The sequence below is a fragment of the Eschrichtius robustus genome, chromosome 5 (assembly GCF_028021215.1).
Source record: "Eschrichtius robustus isolate mEscRob2 chromosome 5, mEscRob2.pri, whole genome shotgun sequence".
Taxonomy (NCBI): domain Eukaryota; kingdom Metazoa; phylum Chordata; class Mammalia; order Artiodactyla; family Eschrichtiidae; genus Eschrichtius; species Eschrichtius robustus.
This window is the reverse complement of record NC_090828.1, coordinates 74,481,276-74,503,828: the sequence shown is the minus strand read 5'-3', so window position 1 is coordinate 74,503,828 and position 22,553 is coordinate 74,481,276. Positions and strand designations below refer to the sequence as shown.

Below are 22,553 nucleotides of genomic sequence, written 5' to 3'. Positions count from 1 at the left end.
ATAATTATCCAAAACTGAAGAAAGTCAGAAGTCTTTAGGCTGGAAGGACACTGCAAGTTCCAAGCAGTATAAATTTAGAAATGAATCCAGACCTAATCACATTGTGGTGAAACTGTAAATCAGGAAAGACAAAAGAACACCTTAAAAGCAACCAGCAAAAGATGAAAAATTGCCCCAAATTGAAATACTGGGTTTTGAAAAGGGCTTAAAAATGGGAAATCCTCTAGAGAGAATTACCAAGGGAAAAAAAAATAGAAAGAAGGCATAAAAAGTAGTACTAATGAAAATGGGGACACAAACACAGCTGTGATAGAAAAGAAAAAGATGAGAACAGAATGTTTATTATCAACTTCATGAAATAAATTTGAAAATTTTAAAACTTTATTAACAAAAACATTATTCAATAAAGCTGGCTCAAACAAACAAACACAAACAGAAAGCCTGAGCAGTCTTATAGCTAATAAAGAAACTGAAACAGAGTTTAGAAGTATTCACATCAAAAAGAAACACAAGCCCAGATGATTCAGATAGCGTTACAAGAATTCTACCAGAGGACAAAAAGGGGAAGAGACTCCTCACCTCATGCTAAGAGTCCAGTAAATTTGATACCAAAACTAAAAAAGATAGTCTGAGAAAAGAAAATTACAGGCCATTCTACCTGTAAGATGAAGTTACCCTCAACAATGCTAAAGAAAATGTTATCAAATCAAATCTACAAGTATATAAAAAAGATGATAAATTATAACCAGGTTGGATTTATTATAAAAATGGCAAGGGTGGTTTTACATTAGAAAACCTTTAAGTGTTATTCACCAAACTGACAGATTTTTAAAAATAAATAAATGAGAAGACCACCTCAACACTTACAGAAAAAAAGTATTTGATACAATTTAATACACGAGCACTGTAAAAACTACCAGAAAACTTGGTGTAGAAGGGAGCCTCCTTATCCTGAAAAGTATAACCCTAGAGACAGGAAAGAATCAAAAGAATTCCCTTTAAGGTCAAAAGCAAAGCAAGGATGCCTACTATTTTAGTTTCTATCCATCATTGTATTATAGGCCTTAACCAGTGTAGCAAAATAAGAAAAAGAGCTAAATATCATCCTCAACAGATAGTTATTATCTTCATGAGAAACTCAAAATAATCTGTAATTTATTAGAAATTATATAGTTTAGCAGGGTGTTTGAATATAACAGCACAGAAAAATTGATTTCACACATCTACACATTAATCTCAATCAAAATATTATTTTTAATAAAGAAACTAAAATAAAAACAAAAATCATTTTACAAAGGAATAAATCTAATAAAAGCTGCATAGGATCTATCTGCATAAAATTATAGGAATTTATGGAAAGACAAAGAAAATAATTAAAAATTATTTACTGAGATAGTCTGTCAGTAAGAAAACTCAATACCATATGGATGTCAAGTCTCCTCAAATTGATCTATCTATATAAAACCGTATTATCTATCAGAACTCCAACATACATTCATAGAACTTAACAATCTGATTCTAAAATGTATACAGACAATCAAAGGGCCAAGAATAACCTGGAAAGCTTGCCCAATCAGACATCAATATGTATTACAAAGGTACAATAGCTGAGTTTGATATAAACAAATTGATCAATGGATCAGAATTGGAAACCTGTAAGATCCATTCGTATCTGGAACTAGCTTAAAAATAGAGGTTTTACTGCAGGTCGGTTGGGGAAAAAGAAGGACTGTATAAAATAAATGGTACTGGGAGAACTGAGTACTCAAATAGAAAAAAATAAAACAAAATTGGAATCCTATCTCATACTACATACAAAAATTAATTCTGAATGAATTAAATACTTGGATATTAAAAAGCTTTAAAACTTTTAGAAGAAAATATAGAAAATGCAGAGTACCTTACAAAGGATAAACAATTAGGAGCTCCCTCATAAACAAAATATCAAAGGAACAATACGTTCAAAGTGCTAAGGAGACAAAACACCAACTTAGAATAATTCAATTACCTATAAAACTCTCTATAGTAGCAGTGAAAGAGATATTTTTCAATAAAGACCCACCTACCCTCACTAAAAGGAGTTTAATACTACAGCAAGAAGGAAAGTAAACCCGGAGGTAAAGAACAGAATACAAGAAACAAGGGCAAGGCCAACAGTTCACTGGTTGGTATACTTGTTTACCAGCTGTTAAGAAAAAAAAGCCTGTCTTTTTCATTTTAAAAATGGATAGAATTTTCTAAAGTAAGCAATAATAAGGAAGATGGAGCCTTAAATGGGCATTTAAACATGTTAAGGTCCTCATGACGTTCTGGGAGAGGATGGAGATGTTGAAAATTTTCTAGGTTAGAAAAAATAATAAAGTATGTATATTAAAAGTTCAAGAGAAAATGTTCAAAGAACAGAAAATGCTTAGAAGCATGCAAATATGTGTTGTGCAAGAGAGTTCTTTATTCCATGAAACATAAACCTATTTTTCACTTATGTTTTAAATAACATCACTAGTTTATATTCTACATTTCTTTCCTTTTTTTTTTACAAAAGCCTGAAAAAGCCAGTTTTACTTTTTTGAAAATGATGTTCACTAAGACTCTCTCTCTTTTGCAGAAACAAATTAACTTTCGACAATTTAAAAAACCTAAATATAATATGAAGAACTATTTACTCCTTACAAAAATTTAATGATAAAATGTTAGAGGAACCCCTTTTAACATGAAGAATAAGACTCACTATTTACAACATCCTGAGGGTCCTGGCCAATATTGTAAGAGCAGAAAAAATAAACTAGTTGAATAATTGGGAGTAAAGGGGCAAAACTTTCATTATTTGCAGATGATATTATGTTTATATAAAAAAATCCAAGGGAATCTACAAACATATTACTAGAATAAAGGGAGTTCAGCAAGACTCCCGGATTTAAAACTTTACACAAAAATCAATAGCAATAAGCAGTTGAAAATGTAAAAGACCACATTTATTATAGCAAAAAAATTAGAAGGTATATAGGAATAAATATAATCAAAGATATATAAAAATGTATGAAGAAATTACAAAATGTTTTTGAAGTACATAAAAGACCTGAATGGAAAGAGAGATCCTGTGTTTGAAGTAAGGAAAGCGAAAACCATAAAAACGTCGATTGATATCATTTATTCTATAAATACAATTCAATTACTATCACAGTCTAAAGAGGATTTTTTTCCAATGAATTTTATAAATTGATTCAAAAGATCACAGGGGTAAGCAAAATGACAAGAATATAAAACCAATGTTGACAAAGAAGAAAACAGGTCTTGTTGATGAATTAAATGTGGTGGAAGGGAGGAATAAAAGATAAAGTAGGAATATACTAACTCTACCCTCTTGAGCTCAATAACTGAGCGCATCCTGAGATGCACATGAGCGAGGGCCTAGACTTCATGGTCTGCCAGAACCTCACCAGTCTAGGAAACTGAGATTTTTAAGACCCTCAAATAGTCTAGAGAATTTTCACTGAACATCCTGCATTGTACACTATCTCCTGTAAACTTTAATTTCCTCTTCAAAGTTGACAGTGTATTTGCCAGTAAAAGTAGATTCAAGGACAGCCACAGGAGTAGAGGGAGATGATTTTTGTAGTAAGAATGAGGCAAAGCGAAAGGACGCAGAGGAGGACAACAGAAAAACAAAAATCCCAGGCCCTCCTGCACACATATACGGCACTTGGGAAAATGACAAAAAGACAGCTTCTACTTCTTTGTTTTTTTCCAAGCAAAATGTAAATTGAAAGAGATCACAGGTGCATTAATGAAAAGTTCTTCAGGTGATGTGCCTTCCTGTTGCCTTTCTGAGCCTCATAGACATGCAGAAGGAGGAAGGAAGAAAGTGATTTGCCCTGGTTTGTGGAATTTAATATTCCTGCAAAGGTAATTGTATGGCTCTTGATAATTCAGCAGTTTAGTCTCATCACGACATTTCATCTTCAAGGGCTATCTCAATTCTTCAAATAGATCTTTATTCTACCACTCACATTCAAGGATGAAAAATGTGTCTCACTGTATTAAATTAAATTACCTTTAAAACTTGCAGCTTTGCCTCAAGCTCTGTTCTTTTGAGAATCATTGTTCCATTAAGAGTCTCTATCCTGTTTTAAGAAAAAAAGGAGGGGGAGGGGAATAGCATGAGTGATTCTTTCAAACAAGTACCATCCTTATGGAGTACTACACTTTGAGCACAGACTATCCTTAAAAAGCAACGTAAATGTTACCATTCTCATGGCACTTCAAGTATCTGGATGTAAGCCAAACCTTCTGACAACATTCAGAGAAAGAATATGGAAAATAAATACTCTCTTTGAGAGGGTGACTGAAAGAAAAGACTCTGGTTTATTTGTAAACTGTAGCTCATTTTATAGAAGCCCCTATATGGCAATGACGGTTGTTCTCTGCTAGAACCCATTCTTGTGTGGTCTGGGTGAATCACCTCCTTCATTTGGTGAAAATTTATTGGGCATCTACTATGTACCAGACTCTAGACATTGTGCTAAAAGTGAGGGATACAGCAATGAAAACAGGCACTACGGACTTTCTAACAATGGAATCAAGAAGCTATTTGTTGAAACAAGGGAAAATCCTTTCTTCCCTAAGATTCTAGGAAATTTTACCTCTGTAAATTGCCTTAATTTTGGAACTAGAACAAATAGAATCAGAACTACTATGAGATAATAACTTTCATATGACTCTCTCATCTCAAAACCTTTTAAGTGTACAAACTTTAATCTGAGAATTATCCATCTAAATGGTGTTCTTTCTCCCTATACCAAATGTCCTTATAAAAATAAAAAGACTTGCTCTATCCTGAGTGATTTGATTTGATTTGTGGGCTCAAGTTAGATGCCATCAATCTGCATAAGATAAATATGATATGTGAGTTATACAACTAAGCATTTTAAAAATATTGGTTCAAATTCATTCTGATAAATAAGCTGTAACTCTATAAAGATGCAAGAAAATTTTCAAGGCATGGTAAAATAATAGTATTAAATGCAGAGACCAGTTTCCCTCTATTTCCAACAGCATTATACCCAAGATAATGAGATGATAGCAAGAGAACACGTTGTCTGATTTCTCATTAGCGGGTCTTGACTCTGGGCGATAGTGACAATCCCTATGAATCTATCTGGCACTTTAATGTTGACCTGACCTGCCCAAGCAATAGATGACTGTGGGCAGAACTGCAGCCATAGATTGGCCGCTCTCTTCAGTATTTGTACAAACGGTCTCTCATTTTCCTTATCTCTGGATTTCCGATTGTCTCCACCCAATACTCTTTAATTATCCACCTGAGGTCTGCCCACTTTACCCATCTGGAATATAGGTTTCTGTTTCTAATCACCAGCATATTCTCCTGGACTTGGTATGATTCCTACCTTATAGACTCAAGTTTCTCTGGAGCTCAAGTGGCCCCATCCTTTACCCTGAACTCATAGGATCCATAGAGTTGGACTCAGTCCTCTACCACCACCAGTCATCTTTCAAAACTACTCTCACACAAACCCCCAAAAAACATCCTTTGAAGTTTTAGACTAGAATCACTAAAGAGTGTCCAGCAGATTTTTTATTGGCAGCTTACGAGGAGCAGCTGTGGTGTAGCTGGAGAATAGAGCCTGGCATCCAGAGCAGATGGTCAAATCCCAGCCCTGGCACTTACTAGATGGTTGGTCTTAACTAAACCTCATTTCAGCCTGAGTCACTTCGTTTATAAATAGGAATATAACTAACTTCTGTGAAGAATAAATGAGATGATCAGAATAAATTCTAAAACTATTAAGCCTGGCTGGCGAGGCCCATACTCTGCTCCCTGGAGAACTCTCTGTCTTCATTTCTTACTATTCCCTTCCTAATTCACCAACCACCAATTACACTGGCTTCCTCTCTATCCCTTGAATATGCCAAGACCACTTTGAGAACTCAGAGACCTCTCCCTTTACCTGAAATGTTCTCACCAGAAGTTCATCTAACCATCCCTTCTCTTCATTTCGCTCTCAGCTCAAAGCTCACCTTCTCAGAAAGGACCACTTTAAACACTTAAGCTAAAATAGCAGCCCTCTCACTCAGTGTTCTATCCCATTTCTTGTTTTACTTTCTTTATAGCACTTATCAATAACTGAAATATCAAAATTACTTATTTTTGCAGGCTCTTCTTACCTATCTCCTTCCACAATAAAGCCATAGAAGAGCCTTTGTCTCTCCTGAGCCTATCACAGAGCTGGAAACATAGTATTTGCTCAGTAAATATCGTTTTAGTGAATGTGTGAATCCCATCTTTTAACTAATTACTAAGGTCTTATTAGGTACTAAGGGTGGAAATGTCAGTTGAATCTCTAACTGGGGAAACAAATGTCCCATTAGTAAGTTGGGAATAGTAGCAGATGTGAGTGTGTGTGTTGCAGGGCAGGAGGGCCAGGCAGACTGTTCTTTCAAACAGAACACTAGGAGAGAAAAACAATTGGCTGGTGGTAGAAGAGGAAAAAACTCAGCCCTTCTGACCTTTCATTTGTTCTAACCACAGGATTATATCAGCCATGGAAATTGGACCCATTCCTCTCTGTCCAAAGAGAATGTGTGCCAGTTTAATTGAATTTGAATTAAAAATAAAATTTAAAAAATGCTATCCCGCCCACTCAGATGTTTGGGCTATTGATGTCCTCTGACTTCAGGTGTTGACAACATGTTCAAGTTTGTGGAAACCTTGAGAAACAAAAGGAACTGATAAAAATGTCTGTACCCAATCCCCAAGCTATGGTGCACTGCCTCCCTTCTTGTGATCCTGAACAAAAAGCCTATTCATTCACTCAACAGGCATGATGAGAGACCGTAACATTTTTGAAGCCCCACAGGAAGCAGCCGGAAACTTACGTTAGCAGGTTTCCTGATGATCTGATCAGGTCAACAACTTGTTTGTGGGTAAAACCTTCTGTGCTCACACCATTGATATTTGCAAGGACATCACCTGGGAGATGCCAAGATAAATGAGTGTTAAAACGGTTGGTTAAATAATCTTTCCTGACCCGTGAATGAAACAAAACAAGCAAGACCCAAACCTTGGCAACATAAAGGAGTTAAGGAAATTCAAAGCAACAATCATGTCCTGACCTTCACTGTCAAAAAAGTTATTTTTCTTGCTATTTAAATAATTCCTACCATGAGCATAGTTCTAACTTACCAGCTTGCAGGCCAGCGCAGTGTGCTGGGCTATCTTCCTGGATTTTGCAGATCAGGGTACACATCTCTGAAGAGCAGGTGTTCTGGTTTTGGAGCCTGTAAGTCTGTAAAATTAAAGGGATACATAATTACCATCACCAAATATAAAAAGGATTACCGTTACCAAAAAACTCAAAATCTATTTGTTACAAAAATATTAAGTGGTATCAGTTACCTTAAGCAGCATAATAGATAAGTACAAAGAACAATTTGGGAAGCTTTTCTGAATATAAACTAAATCTAAGTACCAATCTTACACTTCTCCCACACAAGCTGTAGCTGACTCCATTCATAAAAAATACATCTGGCTTAAGAAAGAAAGTAGGATAAGACTGGCTTAAGACTTTAAGACTTTCAAGCCTAAGAGACCACCTGATGCTATCGTTATTGCATATTTAACAAGAAAAATTTGGTCTCTCTTTTCCCAATGGGCTAAAACAATAATGGCCAAGAGCAGAGAGAAAAATCTCTATGTGGTTCTCCCGAGCTAAAGTACTTACTACAGGAGCGTATGAAACAGTACACATCCAGCAAGGGAGATATGCCAACAATAATTATTTTAAATCAGAGTTCTGCAAATAATGACAATCTGCCCTGCATTCACTCAAAAGCACTATGATTGACTCAATTACCTTCATTCCTGAGTGCTCGGTGGTACATCCGCCCTGAATACTCATTCATTAGCCACTCGACTAAATTAGAAAAAGTTATGCTTCGCCTCTGGCCTCAATTTGGCAAAAGCAGCTTGTTTTTGTTTTTGTTTTTGTTTTCGATTTGTACCAAGAACACAGCACAAATGTTTGGCGAATAGAGTGGCCCAAGGACCTATATTTTTCTTTTTCACATATTTAAGTTATGAGGTCTCGTTGCATTTAGAATCAAAATCAGCATTCTGAGTTGAGTAAGTCTTCTAAACATCTGTTTCCTAAAATTAAACCACATTCCAGTACCGCTTCCCTGTGGAGAAATGAATGTCCGATGTTCATTCCTTTTGATTTTACAGACCTACAGGCTCCAGAACCAGCAGAAGTCAGTCAAACTTCTAGAAACTTGCCTTTGTTAACCTAAGAGATTTCTATGTACTCTGCAAGGCATTTAGAATCCCCGTATCTTAAAGATAGAGGGGACTTTTAGAGATCGTGTAATCTACTTTCCATCTATGCCAGAGATCCCTTTAACAGCTTTTCTGCCAGGGAGTCTTCTTGCCACAGCCCGGGCCCTTCCAGAGATGGAAGGGTGGTCTGGTTCATGGAGGACATGAACTAAAGCTATAACAGACCCTCCTTTGGGAAACCACTGTTGTAATGATTCTCATTAGCAGTGAGAATCTACCCTCCATGTCCAGGGAGTAAGGTGGGTACAGTGAAGGGGAAACATATTAATTGATGTAGCCTGCACCTGTGTATATGTTTGCAACAGGTGTAAAATTTGTGGCTTAGAGAAAGAAAGGCAGAGGTCCCCAAGTTTTGGAAAGAAATTATTAGTTGGATATTTCTCTCTTTTATCCAGTCTTCTAGCTCAATCATTTCCTAGAGACACAAAAGTACATTGCCTTTCTCATGCCTGATAGCCTTCATTCTAACACTTGTCGTTTGCTGCTCTCCTACTGGAACCAGGCACATTACTAAGTAATGAAAGAATATGAACTCAGGTGTACATGAATCTAAGGTCTGTGTTCCTGCCAAATTACTACATTACTCTCTGTAGCAGCAAAAAACTAGCACCCATGGAAACCAGAGGAGGTGGACTTGTTCTCTCCCAGCATGCCCTGCACCTGGTAGACCAGGACCCAAATACGTGTTAATGATGGGGGCACAATAAGGGTACATGAGGTTTTATCTGGTCTTCAAAATGTTCCCAGAGCATGTCCCCTATTTGATGACTACTACAAATCTTATGAGTACTAGAGAATAGGTTATGGCGTAGAGCTGGTAATGGAAAGCATACACCATAAGGGAATTTGCAGAGGAGTGGATCCTTGCATCACAAAGATAACACAGACATGCTGCAGTCCAGAGGTGAAGCCATTAGCTCACGTGAATCCACAAAGTTTCAAGGCACTATAGCCGGCTGTCTACTAATGATAGTTTTGATTCTGGCTTCATGTAGAGTAAGTGTTTATGGTATAAGGGAGAAACATGGGGGAAGCAGTGACATGTCTATAGAAAAATGAGAAGAGATCCTCACTGGTTACATTAAGTAAGAGTAAGTGAGTAGACTTTGCTCCTGTTTTCAGTAGCAATCACTGCACATCCTTGGGGTTAATCTCATTTGAAAAGAAGTGGTCACAAAAAGCATAGTGTCTCTACAACAGAATAGGGAGTGTTTCATGTGAATGAGGAACAAGAGAGAGTACTATGCTTCTAAAACCTGATGGAAGAATTAGAGATTTCACCAAATTCAAAAGTAGAAGAGTTCAGAAAGGAGAAGTTCTCTTCTTTTCTCCTAGAGCCTTCTCCATATTCATTGCAGCTAGAGTTCCATTTTGTTTCTTTATTTATAAAACACATCTTACATAGCAGCTTCCTGTTCCTAATCTTAAAACACACTGACTTTACAACTGTGGGGCGGATATTTAGTCACCAAAGTTTTCTGAATGCAGCACCAAAGTTAAGATATAAAAACTGATGTGCAGTATAAGGATATGGTTATGCAAAATGCCTCTAAAAGAAATGCAAAAGTGTAATGGAAAAAGAACACAGTAATACTTAAACTACTTCTCTTGCACTTAATTAGACTAGACTTCATTTGACCTAACTCACCACCTTAGCAAATATGGCCATGAAAAGCAGACAGCAAATAAGAAATGAAATTCTTAGGCTATTAAATAGAAATCCATAAAGAAGTTAAAATTTTCCTAGAGCATGAGACAATATGCACATAGAGCCAAATGTTCTTAAGTGTTTCAAATAATAGTTTAAAAATGTTGCCATAGCCAAAGCAATCTTGAGAAAGAAAAACGGAGCTGGAGGAATCAGGCTACCTGACTTCAGACTATACTACAAAGCTACAGTAATCAAGACAATATGGTACTGGCACAAAAACAGAAATATAGATCAATGGAGCAGGATAGAAAGCCCAGAACAGGATAAACCCACGTACATATGGTCACCTTATCTTTGATAAAGGAGGCAAGAATATACAATGGAGAAAAGGCAGTCCCTTCAATAAGTGGTGCTAGGAAAACTGGACAGCTACATGTCAAAGAATGAAATTAGAACACTTCCTAACACCATACGCAAAAATAAACTCAAAATGGATTAAAGACCTAAATGTAAGGCCAGACACTATAAAACTCTTAGAGGAAAACATAGGCAGAACATTCCATGACATAAATCACAGCAAGATCCTTTTTGACCCACCTCCTAGAGGAATGGAAATAAAAACAAAAAGAAACAAATGGGACCTAATGAAACTTAGCTTTTGCACAGCAAAGGAAACCATAAACAAGATGAAAAGACAACCCTTAGAATGGGAGAAAATATCTGCAAATGAAGCAACTGACAAAGGATTAATCTCCAAAATATACAAGCAGCTCAATGGCAAAAAAACAAACAACCCAATCCAAAAATGGGCAGAAGCCCTAAATAGACATTTCTCCAAAGAAGATATACAGGTTGCCAACAAACACATGAAAGGATCCTCAACATCACTAATCGTTAGAGAAATGCAAATCAAAACTACAATGAGGTACCACCTCACACTGGTCAGAATGGCCATCATCAAAAAATCTACAAACAATAAATGCTGGAGAGGGTGTGGAGAAAAGGGAACGCTCTTTCACTGTTGGTGGGAATATAAATTGATACAGCCACTATGGAGAACAGTATGGAGGTTCCTTAGAAAACTAAAAATAGAACTACCATATGATCCAGCAATCCCACTACTGGGCATATACCCTGAGAAAACCATAATTCCAAAAGAGTCATGTACCACAATGTTCATTGCGGCACTATTTACAATAGCCAGGACGTGAAAGCAACCTAAGTGTCCATCGACAGATGAATGGATAAAGAAGATGTGGCACATATATACAATGGAATATTACTCAGCCATAAAAAGAAACGAAACTGAGTTAATTGTAGTGAGGTGGATGGAACTAGAGTCTGTCCTACAGAGTGAAGTAAGTCAGAAAGAGAAAAACAAATACCGTATGCTAACACATATATATGGAATCTAAAAAAAATGGTTCGGATGAAACTAGGGGCAGGACAGGAATAAAGACGCAGACGTAGAGAATGGACTTGAGGACACGGGGAGGGGGAAGGGTGACGAAGTGAGAGAGTGGCATTGACATATATACACTACCAAATGTAAAATAGATAACTAGTGGGAAGCAGCCGCATAGCACAGGGAGATCAGCTTGGTGCTTTGTGACCACCTAGAGGGGTGGTATAGGGAGGGTGGGAGGGAGACGCAAGAGGGAGGGGATATGGGGATATATGTATACATATAGCTGATTCATTTTGTTATACAGCAGAAACTAACACAACATTGTAAAGCAATTATACTCCAATAAAGATGTTAAAAAAAACACATCACTAATGCAAATATATAAAATGCACACTATAAAGAGTATATCACTCTCTTATTTACGAGCTGGCTGATATCAAGAATTTCTGATCAGTCTCAAACCTACCAGAAGACTAAAGCAACTACAAACAAGAAGCAGACTATGTCTCAGGGTGGGTTTTTTATCCGCTTGAATGTTTTCTTCCCTTGATGGTACCCAACACACTGAAAAACTACCAAAAACATTGAAAACAAGTCACAGCCTCCATCGTTCTCTAAGCCCAACTTCATTCTTTGTCTGCAAATATCATGACATAACCGGTGCCACTTTCTTCATTAAAAGTCTGGAAAATCTGAAAACTGCCCACCTGAATTTCAAACCCAAATTTTCCATTATCTTGTTTTTCCACAGTAACAAGCTTTCTGTAAAACAAAACACAAAAAAATTAGGCATGAAGATCAAAGTATAACATTTGGTACATACCTATCATTAAAAATAACTGTCAATAAAAAATAGCTGATGTTTATGTAAACTGAAGTATATATGACTCTGTGTGTGTGTGTGATATCAACAGCCTGGAAAGCTGTGTTCCTAAATATCTTGCTGAGAAACCAAAAAATAAATTAATTTCTTTACCTTTGAGACCAGGAAAAGTCACCTAAAGAACTTGATCTCGTCAGAGCAAGCTGAAAAACACAAGCACACAGTTATTGAAAGGTCCTTAAGACACATCTGCAAAATGTTCTATATCACAAAGGACTTTGTTCTTTATCACCTTCTTTGGCCCAGCTCTTGGGAAATTGTTATGGAAAGGCCGTAATTTCCATTCTCTAGCGATAGCAAAGGAGAGCTGGGAAAGGGACCATTCAGGCAGTCCACTTGAAAGATTAAATGAGGCTTCCATAATAATACCCCATGGCAAAAGAGTTAATGTAACGTGGCAAAGCGCCAAAGCTTCCAAAAAGAACTTCATATCTAATCTGTATTTAAAACAGCCTCTGAAAGATTAACCACAGCAATTTATAATCACACTGAAATCCAAAGAAAAATAACACCCATGGAATGGCATATAAAACCCAAATAGTTGACAGTTTGGGGAGATGCTGATGAAATGACTGTTTATTGTAATAGTTCAATATGTTACTGTTTTTAGCAGGATAAAATCATCTCTAAAGAACTAACTAATACCCAGAAGCACAATTCGGGTGAAATCAGAGACTCAAAACCTCAATTGTTTTTATGATTTATTTTTGCAATAGTTTTAAAAGAGTACAGTGAGATTTCCAGCCAAGAAAGGAAAGGAACCTCAGAATGGTGTAAATGGTATAAATGACATCACCTTTACTCCTCTGCATGTTTTGGGAAAAGATCATATAAACATAAGCTTCCAGGATACAGTCTACCATTATAAACAAAGTAAAAGTTAACAAAAAGTGGCATCTTATTTTTAAGGTAATTATAGTGAGTTTTTGTGTTTTTTGTTTTGTTTATTTGCTTAGGAATTAACAAATGTTAATTAGCTCTTGCTCAAGTGTTGGTCCAGGGCTCCAAAACATAAGCTCATGCTACTAGTTAACCCACGGTGTTTATTTAACTGGCAACCTATTATGCTTCTCATATGTCAATGACTACAGAAAATATCAGGGGATCAATGCAGGAGTCCAAACAAATAAAAGTAAAATAGAGGATGAAAGCCAGGAGAAAAACAAGTAGAAGAAATTAATGCACAAATTAAATCTTCATTAAGGCATTTGTTAGTGGAGAAGCTTACATCACTATAAGGAATTTGAATTACCAAGTACAAAATGCCAGCATTCTCACAAATTTTCTGGAATGGCTCAGTGTTCAGAATTTGGCCACTGGTCAGTAATGTTAACGTAATGAAGACCTGATCTCTTCTTAACAATTTGATGTAAATTAATTATATTTTCCTCTCTTGTCAGTTTTGGACTTCAAATCATTTATATCATCTTGAAGACTGCAATAGGAAGGCTCAGAACCAAAAAAAAAAAAAAAAAACAAACTTCTCTATATTTGCTAAAAAGTATCTATTTTCAATTTATAAGGACTAACTGTGGAAGACCTATAACAGTTTGTATGGTTTGTTTCAGCCTGATTTTGTCCTGATAAGTACCATTAACAAGGGTGGGGACCATTCAGCTATGCAGTAGGTTGCCTTCTTGTGGAAGAGAGCAGTAAATTTGATATGCCCAAGCATTCTCAATCTCTCTGTTATACTGTACTCACATTTTCTTAATCTACTTTCATTATTTCCATTTGCTTGGCTTTGATCCTTATTTCAGATTGTAAAGCACTTAGGTAGGGTATACCTAATTATGCTATCTGTAAATCGTAACTAGGGTTTATATTTAAAATTATTACTCTTGCTGTCAATATTCATCAGATAATGCACATATTCATTCATGTGGAGGCATAGATGTGTATTTATGTGAAGGGCAGATTGGATTAAATACCTCACTTCTGTTCATAATTCCCCATATCCTTTGGGTCTCTTGGGGAATGTATTTGTTTTACTTTCTACCCCAGCACCCATCACAGGGCCTGGAGTCGAGTGGAACCGTAAAAACAGCTAAACAGACAAACAGAAGTAAACTACTAGACTACAATACGAGCAAGTAAGAGGTGGTGGGAGATCTAAAGTAAAAGAGTCTTCAATTCTGTCCTTCATTAAATTAAATATCCATAGGAAAAGCTCAAGGGTAGACATTTAAAAATATGAAGTAAAATTTAAAATGAAAGAAAACAAACAATGATAAAAACCAAACACCTGAATTGCAAAACAACAAGAACCATAGAAAAAGGGCTAATAGAAAACAAAGTAAGTCAGTAATGCCTTAATACACAACTGCTAAATGAATGAATGGTGGCAAAAATTAATGAATCCTTACAATTTTGAGCCTTCCTTCAATTTTAAACACCCTTTTGCTAAGCAAATAATCATAGCATTGCTGGGAACTTCAAGATTTCATCTCTTCCACCATTAACCTGCCTTCTAAATCAAAAATTATTCTAGGTAGATTCAAATATAAAATTGTTTAAGTCCACATGACAAATCCCAGACTTCTATAGAGAAGGAAATTTCCCCACCTCTCTCGGTCTAACCTTTCTGTCTAGCTAATCGACTAGATTAATATGGAAATATCTGCCTAGCACAAGGTGAGATGCAGAGCAGATACTCAATTCTTGTGGACTGACTGATCCGGGTCATCAGTGACACAAAGGAAAAACTCAGACTAAATCAAATTATGAATTAGTTTCCACTCTGGATCAGCAATGAGCCTGTCATAGGCACCTAACGTTTAAATAAAAAACAATTTAAATAAATTAAGCACCATCAAATTCTCTGACACGTTCCACGTCTTGACACAATGCTTACTTGGTTTTGATCTGGGCTGTCAGACTCAGGCGATGTGGAAAGGAATGTTCTCAGGGTTCAACCAACTATCTGCCTAAGTGACAAGAAGTACGTCTGAGGTCTTACCAAAGGTCTCACACTTTAGAAAAAGTTTTCCCTGCAGCCCCTTCTCTGGACTGAGCAGCCCTCTTCTAGAATCTGACCAGTGGCGTCTCTGCTCCCTTGACTGCCCTCCCAGCCTGAGCTTTTTCATAGGGCTGTGGGGATGACACCAAAACTCATGAATGAGGAACTGGTGTGCAATGAACAGCATATGCTGGCAACAGCTGTCTTTTATTACACATTATCTAATATGAGAAATCTAGGTTTAGCAGTTTTTGGCAGGGCTGCAAACTGCACATTCAATTACATCTGCTGAGTAGACAAAGCTCCTTAACCCCTTGCTAGCCTCTAAAATAAAGATGCCTGGGGAAGGGCTGAGGAACCATCTCTTTTGTTTTTAGTCAGATGACTTAAAAGATTAGACATCAAGGTTAAAAATGTAATTTTTGCTGCTATGCAATGATTCACAATGCCCCTCTTTAGTGGGAAACCAAGACCAAATACTTCAGCTGTCAGTCTGCAAAAACTAGGAATAATCTGCCGCAGAGCCAGACAGACAGCCCTGCAGAGGAGCTTGTAGTTCCATACTGTAGCCACTTCTGCTGCTAAGTAACAGCCTGTTACTTCCTGCCCCCACTGTGTACTCATTTCCTGAAACTGCTGCGGGTCGGGGAGGGGAGGATACCTATTCACAGACGAGGTATTTTTGTCTTTGTTGTTTGTTTCAAAAGTCCCTAAATTATGTGCTCTGCTCCCTTTCCAGTCCCCTGCCTCATTCTCCCCAATTCTTCCATGAACACAACGTTTTTTTTTCTTTTCCTTTTTAAGTCAGGAGCCTTAGGATAGCAGGGCTCCACAGAAATATTCTAAGATTAGCAAAATAATAGAGCTGAACTCAAGTTTTTAACTTTAAGTGCCCTTAAGGAACCCAAATAGAATGTTGCGGCTTCTCGGGAAAGTCTCATTGTGGGCCCATGAACCCCCTTTTCAAGAAAATATTTTTGGATATTGTCTCTAAGCATACCACAGTATGGATTAGAGAATACTTTTCCAATTCTTTTGTAGTGAAATTAACAGTTTTCTACTAAAAGTATGCATTAAATGATCAAAATATCTTGCCGTCAGGAACACTTGGGAGTTTTGGTAACGGATGGGTGTGTAGCCAGAAATAATATAAAAGCTCCTGAAGGGCAGAACCCATCCCAGAAATACATGCATTACCGGGTTTAGCACAATATTCTGTACCTGAACTTGTAAGTGAAATAACCCTTCCAGAAGTTGTCTATTTAGTAATAATTCGATAACCAAAAGAAAACCAGGCAAAGAGAGTCTGTCTATGGTCCCACTAATGCACAGTCAGGCTTCTCCTCTGTTTGTCAGGTTTTCACTATAGCATTCAGTGAAAACTACTTTCCAACGACAACCTACTACCCTTGGGAGAGTGGGTGTAAGGTCCAATGGCTACTCCTTTAGCATTGTCACATTCATCAAGATGACGTTACTTCGTCCTGTCTCCTTCCTACAGCGTTTTCCATTGTAGAGATTTTTTTTTCTAAAACCATGTTCAGAAGTAGGAGCCACACTGAGAGTGTGTCACCTCCTAAAAATAAAGGTATTGAGATCATATAAACACACAGAAATCTGTTTTTAAATAATGTTGAGTATAAACACTCTGGCTAACCAGATAGGGCTTTGCAGAAAGCAAAGCCAATGATAACAAGAAGTATGAATTGTTGACGTCAGCCCTGAAAGGGTTGAAAATAACAGTGGGCAGAGAAACACCGGCTTGTGGGATTGCCTCACAGGGATCTTGTTGCCTGCAGTTCAGTCAGTGCCAAATAGGTGATTATTCTCTAAAAAACCAGTTAAGGGAAATGAACATCATTCGGAAAATTCTGAACTGTTGGGATAAACTTGCATCAAGCCTCACTGATGATAACTGTACAGAATCAGAAGTATCGTATACAAGATGTTTTGTTTTGTCTTTTTTTTTTCTTAAGTAAAACTCACAACAGTAAGAAAAAGCTGTTTGAATAGGAAAAGTCTTACCATGGGAAAGAATATGAGAAAAGGGAAAAGAGAAGAACTAAAAAAGATGAGAACATATGAATAAAATAACTGGTGTGGAAATGTGTGTGTACGTGTAGATATTATACAGATTATACACACACACACACACACACACACACACTCATGTACATCTCATATGCCTACATCCCTCTCATTATCTTCTGCCAATAGCCTTCTACTGATTCCTCTTTTTAGTTCATGCTACCTTCACTCAGGCTTAAAACCAGATGTGTCTCCTCCTTCTTCACTGCCTTCACAGCCAAGCCTTTGAGTCTCTTCTCCATTCCTTCGAATCTTCTTTCTCCAACTACAAAAGTTGCTCCCTCACTGCCAGTCTCTACCCACTTACCGACAAGCACGTTTCCCGACTAAGGTTCCTAAAACCTTCTACTCAGTCATGCTCAGTTGTTTCCCTGTGCTGGTCGAATTACTACTTCCTCAGGGGAAGTGTCCAAGTGTTGTGTAAAGCAGCCCAGCTCTGAGGTCTCCCCTCCCCTCCCACACAGACTCTCATCAGGTCCACCTAACATAATAATGTGTTGTTACTTAAACCGCCCTAAGAGCCCCAAGATCTGTGCTGTGGCATTTTAATTATTCCTTTGCTCTAGAATACCCTTCAGTATCTGGAATATCTATCCTTCAAGGTTGTATTCAAAGACATGTACTTGGATTAGAGCAGGTATGTTATTTTACGTTGTATAATGCCTATTGGTTCTGCCTACTCAATTGTAAACCCTATAAGGCCAGGAAAAAGTGTCCTTCTCATCTTTGTACACCCTACACTGCTGTACATATGAAAAGTGAATAGAGATTTTGGTACTTCCCACAGTTGCTTTAGTTTCAGACAGTAAATTGATAAGAATATTCATTATTATGTTAAAAAATGTCATAAAGGCACTTTTGGATTGAAAAGGATCAATCATCCAAACCACGACAAATTATTCCCTTATCTTCATTGTGAAAAATACCAAGGAATCAGCTATGTACATCACTGAAAAAAGATCACGACTCTGCCACTATGCTGTAAATCTCTAATCCTGAAATTAGAAGGCTTAAGAGGAACATATGATGTGCATACAAGATTTAAGGGCAAAAATTCATGCTTTAAAGCAATTCTTAATATTTTCTGTATTCAGATATGTATGTGCGGCATTATAGCAAGTTATTTAACCAAAATCTGAAGAGGTGTTTTGGTTTAAATTTTTTTTACTAGCTGGAAATTGAAAAATGAAAAAAAAAAAACTCACAATAAATCCAGTTGTACATGGATTTTTTTCCAAATGAGTTTTCCTCTCTAGGGAAATACTTTTCAATAAAAATTAAAATAATAGCATATTTATTGAGCACATACTACATGTCAGTCACTCTGTTAAGCCCTGTACATTTCCTCACTTAAGCCGCAGAAGAGCTCCACTGGATGGTTCTATTATTATCTTCATTTTAGAAAAAACAAAACTGAATCTTAGAGAAGAAAGTGACTCTACTCAAGATTCCACAGCTAGTAAGTGGTGGATCTTGCACTCATTTATCCCGTTAAGAGTCTTAATTCCCAATAGTGTGAGGTATGTGCCAGTGCCCCAGAACTGAAGATAATTTAGTCAATAAAATTTGCCCTAAAAAAAGTATTCTCATTGGATTACGAACTGAAATGACTATCAAGGACTGGAAGAGAGGCTGGGACGGAAGGAATCAATGGGAGACATTGGAAAAAGGAAAAAGGAACAATAACTCTCAAACTGGTTGTGTCTACATACACCTTCTTCAAGTTGATGTGCTCAATGATTTTTATTTTACCTGAGCACCTCTTCCAGTGAGAAAAACAATCTTCTTTTAACTTTTGCCTTAAAAATGTTGTCTTATAGTCTTAAATCTTAAATTAAGATTTAAGGATTAGTGCAGGAGCTGTCTGGGCTCCTCACCTCCTTCCTCACCCATAGTCTGAGCCACTAATTCCAAAGCAGCTAAAATAACATTTTTAATATGCAGTCAGACAAACATATCACTCTGCTCTCAAGAGAACATGAACACTCTAAAAGGTACAAAATAGCAATCATACCTGCTTTCTTCCCCGAGGCAAAGTAGCCACAGTATCTGCCAGCATTTGAAGCCTTCTATTATCATCCACGGGAAAGCTGCCTGTGAGTGTGGGGTAAGAGCTGTACGCTGGACCAGCGCAGTACTCCACGAAATTGCCATTGCTGCTCTGTTGCATGAGCCTTTGTAAAGACATTGTGAATAAAGATTACTCCAGCTAGCACATGGTTGAGTGGCCTTGCAGGCTGGGGGAAGCTAAAAGTATAACCCTCTGACAAGTAATCAAAAGTAGCAAAGCAGAAAGAGCCCATGTGACTTCTGTGGTTTGAGGTACTTGCTACACAAACCCTATCTTGCAGTTCACTCCCATTTCTCAGTGCTCTTTTCTTTAAGCCCCTGAGAAAACCTAAAGCTAGTTTATACCATTAAAATAAGTCGACTTTTTTTTTTCTCCTTCAAACAGCCAGAACTCTTATGCTTTCATGTTCTATGGCAAGTTGTGTTCAAAACACCATCTGCCTTTTTTTTTCAAAGGAAAAAGAAAAACTTCCCCAAATTCTGTCATTTGTTTGCCATCCACTAGCCTACTTAATATGGTCAGTACAATGTAAAAGCCAGGACGTGCGGACATTGAGTTCTTGTGAATTTAAGCAAGACTTACAGGATCCAGTCATAAGGTCCTCTCACGAAGTCCTTGGAATGTACTTTCCCAAAGTACATCTTAGCTCATTAATGGTCATCAAAAAGACATTATATCTGCCACGTGGTCTGTGACCATTCAGCATTCTTCTGGTTGCCCTTCCACTACTTTGTCCTCACTAAAATTATCCATCACCTTTACAAAGAACAATGGGAGGGGAAGACCAGCCCATTTAGAGCACAAAGTTGGCCATATCTTAGACTGGACTTTGTCACAGCATCAGCAAGTGGTCCCAGGGGAGGCATGAGGAGGGCATGAAAGTAATAGGCAGACCAAGGTGGCACAAGAATGTTGCCAGTTGGTCCCTGCCTATGCATATGGGCCAAAGGTACCATCATGAATTACTCAAGATCACAGATGCTTTTATGGGCTGGGGGGTGGGGGGATTGGGGACATGCAGTTTTAAGAGACTTGATTTTAGAGAAGGAGCAGTGTATATAAGTAGAAGGAAGATTCAAAACAAAAATCAAAATGAGAAGTTTTGCATAGTATAAAAATTCAATTGTCATTTTCAAAATCATTTGGAAAGTCAATAGTAGAATCTTAGAGACAGAAAGTCTTTGAACTAAAATGGAAGTCAATGTGAATTCAGCTCAAGCAGAACCTGCCAAATGTAAATTGTAAAATCTTCTGAGTTAACAGTGCTTCAAGAGATGGAGCCACCTCAGAAATTTTTAAAACCCTATCACAGCATGACTCATTACCATTGGAATTGGATAATGACATGAACAAAATGATGTCTCCAAAGACATAAAAAGATCTAAATCAGGGATTACAAACACATATGCCGTCTGGGTTCAGGTAGGTAAAATAATATAACATATATGTGTAAAACAAAAGGGAGTGCTAGAGACTTTGGCAACTAAAAATATGGTCAGTTATAAAGACATTTATGTAATGTGTGCGTGTGTGTGTGTGTGTGTGTGTGTGTGTGTGTGTGTGTGAGAGAGAGACAGAGAGAGAGAGAGATTGATTTTAAAAACATCTCCAGGCTGCTATAAGGTACATGACTTAAATCAACACTGTTACTTGAGGACAGCAGTCTACCTGTCCTCTGGGAATTTTATAAAATTAGGGAAATATTTTAATATTTCAAGATACCAAATGGAAATTACGTATTTGCCTGATATAAGGCCACTAGGCCAACCAACAACCAAGTTTTACAGATGGATGCTAAAATTGTATCAATTTAGTTGTGTGATACTAATCTTAAGCTAATATAAATTATAGAAATCTATTATTAAATTAAGAAATTGGAAAATAAATTATTTTTTTACTTAATTTATGAAATGTGTTTAACAAGTAGAATATTTCAAATCATGAGATCCATGGCTGTAAAACTGGGGTCAAAGGCAAGTTTGACATTCAGCCAGTACATACTGGTATGGTCACGCTTGTTAATTACATATTTATGACTTGGTCTATTTTGATTGGTCAGTTCCCTGTTCTGATTGTCAGGACCTGTGTCATACTAGTTATTAAATATTTCTAATAACATCCCTGATCAAAAGTATCCTTTGTGACAAAATGTGGGGAAAAACTAATCTTTCCATACAAATGTGACTTCAACCCTCAAACCTTGATTTACAAAGGTGTTCTACTATATACAACTTCTCTTTTCTATAGAATTTACCTTAAGACAAATATAATAGCCTGAAGCTGTCTTCCCCTTCATCATCCCCTTTATTTTATAATAAAATGAAGCCAGATCAAGCTATCTATCTACTCAAATGATTTCAGGAGCCTGAAGCTGTCTTCCCCTTCATCACCCCCGTTATTTTATAATAAAATGAAACCAGATCAAGCTATCTACCTGCTCAAAAGATTTCAGGAGTCCCTCATTGTCCATAAAATAAAATTAAAAGTAAAATTAAATTAAAGAATTTCAAGTTCTTACCTAACTTCATCTCTGAAATGTCATATCCCTTTTTTTAGAGACATCAGTGGTTTAATGGATGGAGGATCTTACACGTCTGAAGCAAGGTCCTGGAGCAAAACCCCACTGTGTGCTGCAGACGGAGGGCAGGATGTGGTATCTGCCTTCGCTCTCATATCACTTTTTTCAGATCATTCTTTTAAGACTTAATATTTTATTGTTAGATTATAGTTAATTGTACACAAGTCTGTTTCTACACTAATTTCCTCTAATTACCTTGAGCACAAGGCCCATCTCTTATCTTTAAATTTACACTCATGTCCTATATCTATAGGTGTTCAGTAAATGTTTGTTAAGAAAAAGAAAAGGGTAGAGCAGTAGATATTTAACAAAATGAATTCAACAATATTGTTCTAAAACATCAAAGAAGAAAAACTAAACTGGCAGAAAATTTTTGTGCTATTAACCCATATTCCAAAGTGCTATAGTCTTCTATAAGAGTGATCTGAAAGATGTGGACAGAATCTTTTACAGCAGTCAAAGTAGTCAAAAAATCATGAGATTAGATCCAGGTTATTTTATCAGTGCTATACAAAAATTTCAAGATAAATACAAATTTTATATTAATTGTCCCAGAGCATAA

At 36.9% G+C, this 22,553-nt stretch overlaps 1 protein-coding gene across 5 annotated transcripts in view; it reads right to left on the bottom strand.

The window, feature by feature from the left end:
* The window catches only part of CYTIP (cytohesin 1 interacting protein), a 63,511-nt gene that overhangs the window by 7,932 nt on the left and 33,026 nt on the right, over nucleotides 1-22,553 (bottom strand). For 2 of the 5 annotated variants that reach the window (XM_068543975.1, XM_068543976.1), the window contains 6 exons: nucleotides 19,357-19,516; nucleotides 12,389-12,438; nucleotides 12,120-12,174; nucleotides 7,202-7,304; nucleotides 6,895-6,988; nucleotides 4,052-4,121 (listed from right to left, as the gene is read on the bottom strand). In XM_068543975.1, the coding sequence (XP_068400076.1) occupies nucleotides 4,052-4,121; nucleotides 6,895-6,988; nucleotides 7,202-7,304; nucleotides 12,120-12,174; nucleotides 12,389-12,438; nucleotides 19,357-19,512 (528 nt within the window). In that variant the 5' untranslated portion in view covers nucleotides 19,513-19,516. Of the gene's footprint in view, nucleotides 1-4,051; nucleotides 4,122-6,894; nucleotides 6,989-7,201; nucleotides 7,305-12,119; nucleotides 12,175-12,388; nucleotides 12,439-19,356; nucleotides 19,537-19,995; nucleotides 20,026-22,553 lie in introns of those variants that run through there. The other 3 variants (XM_068543977.1, XM_068543974.1, XM_068543978.1) reach the window with 3 other exon arrangements.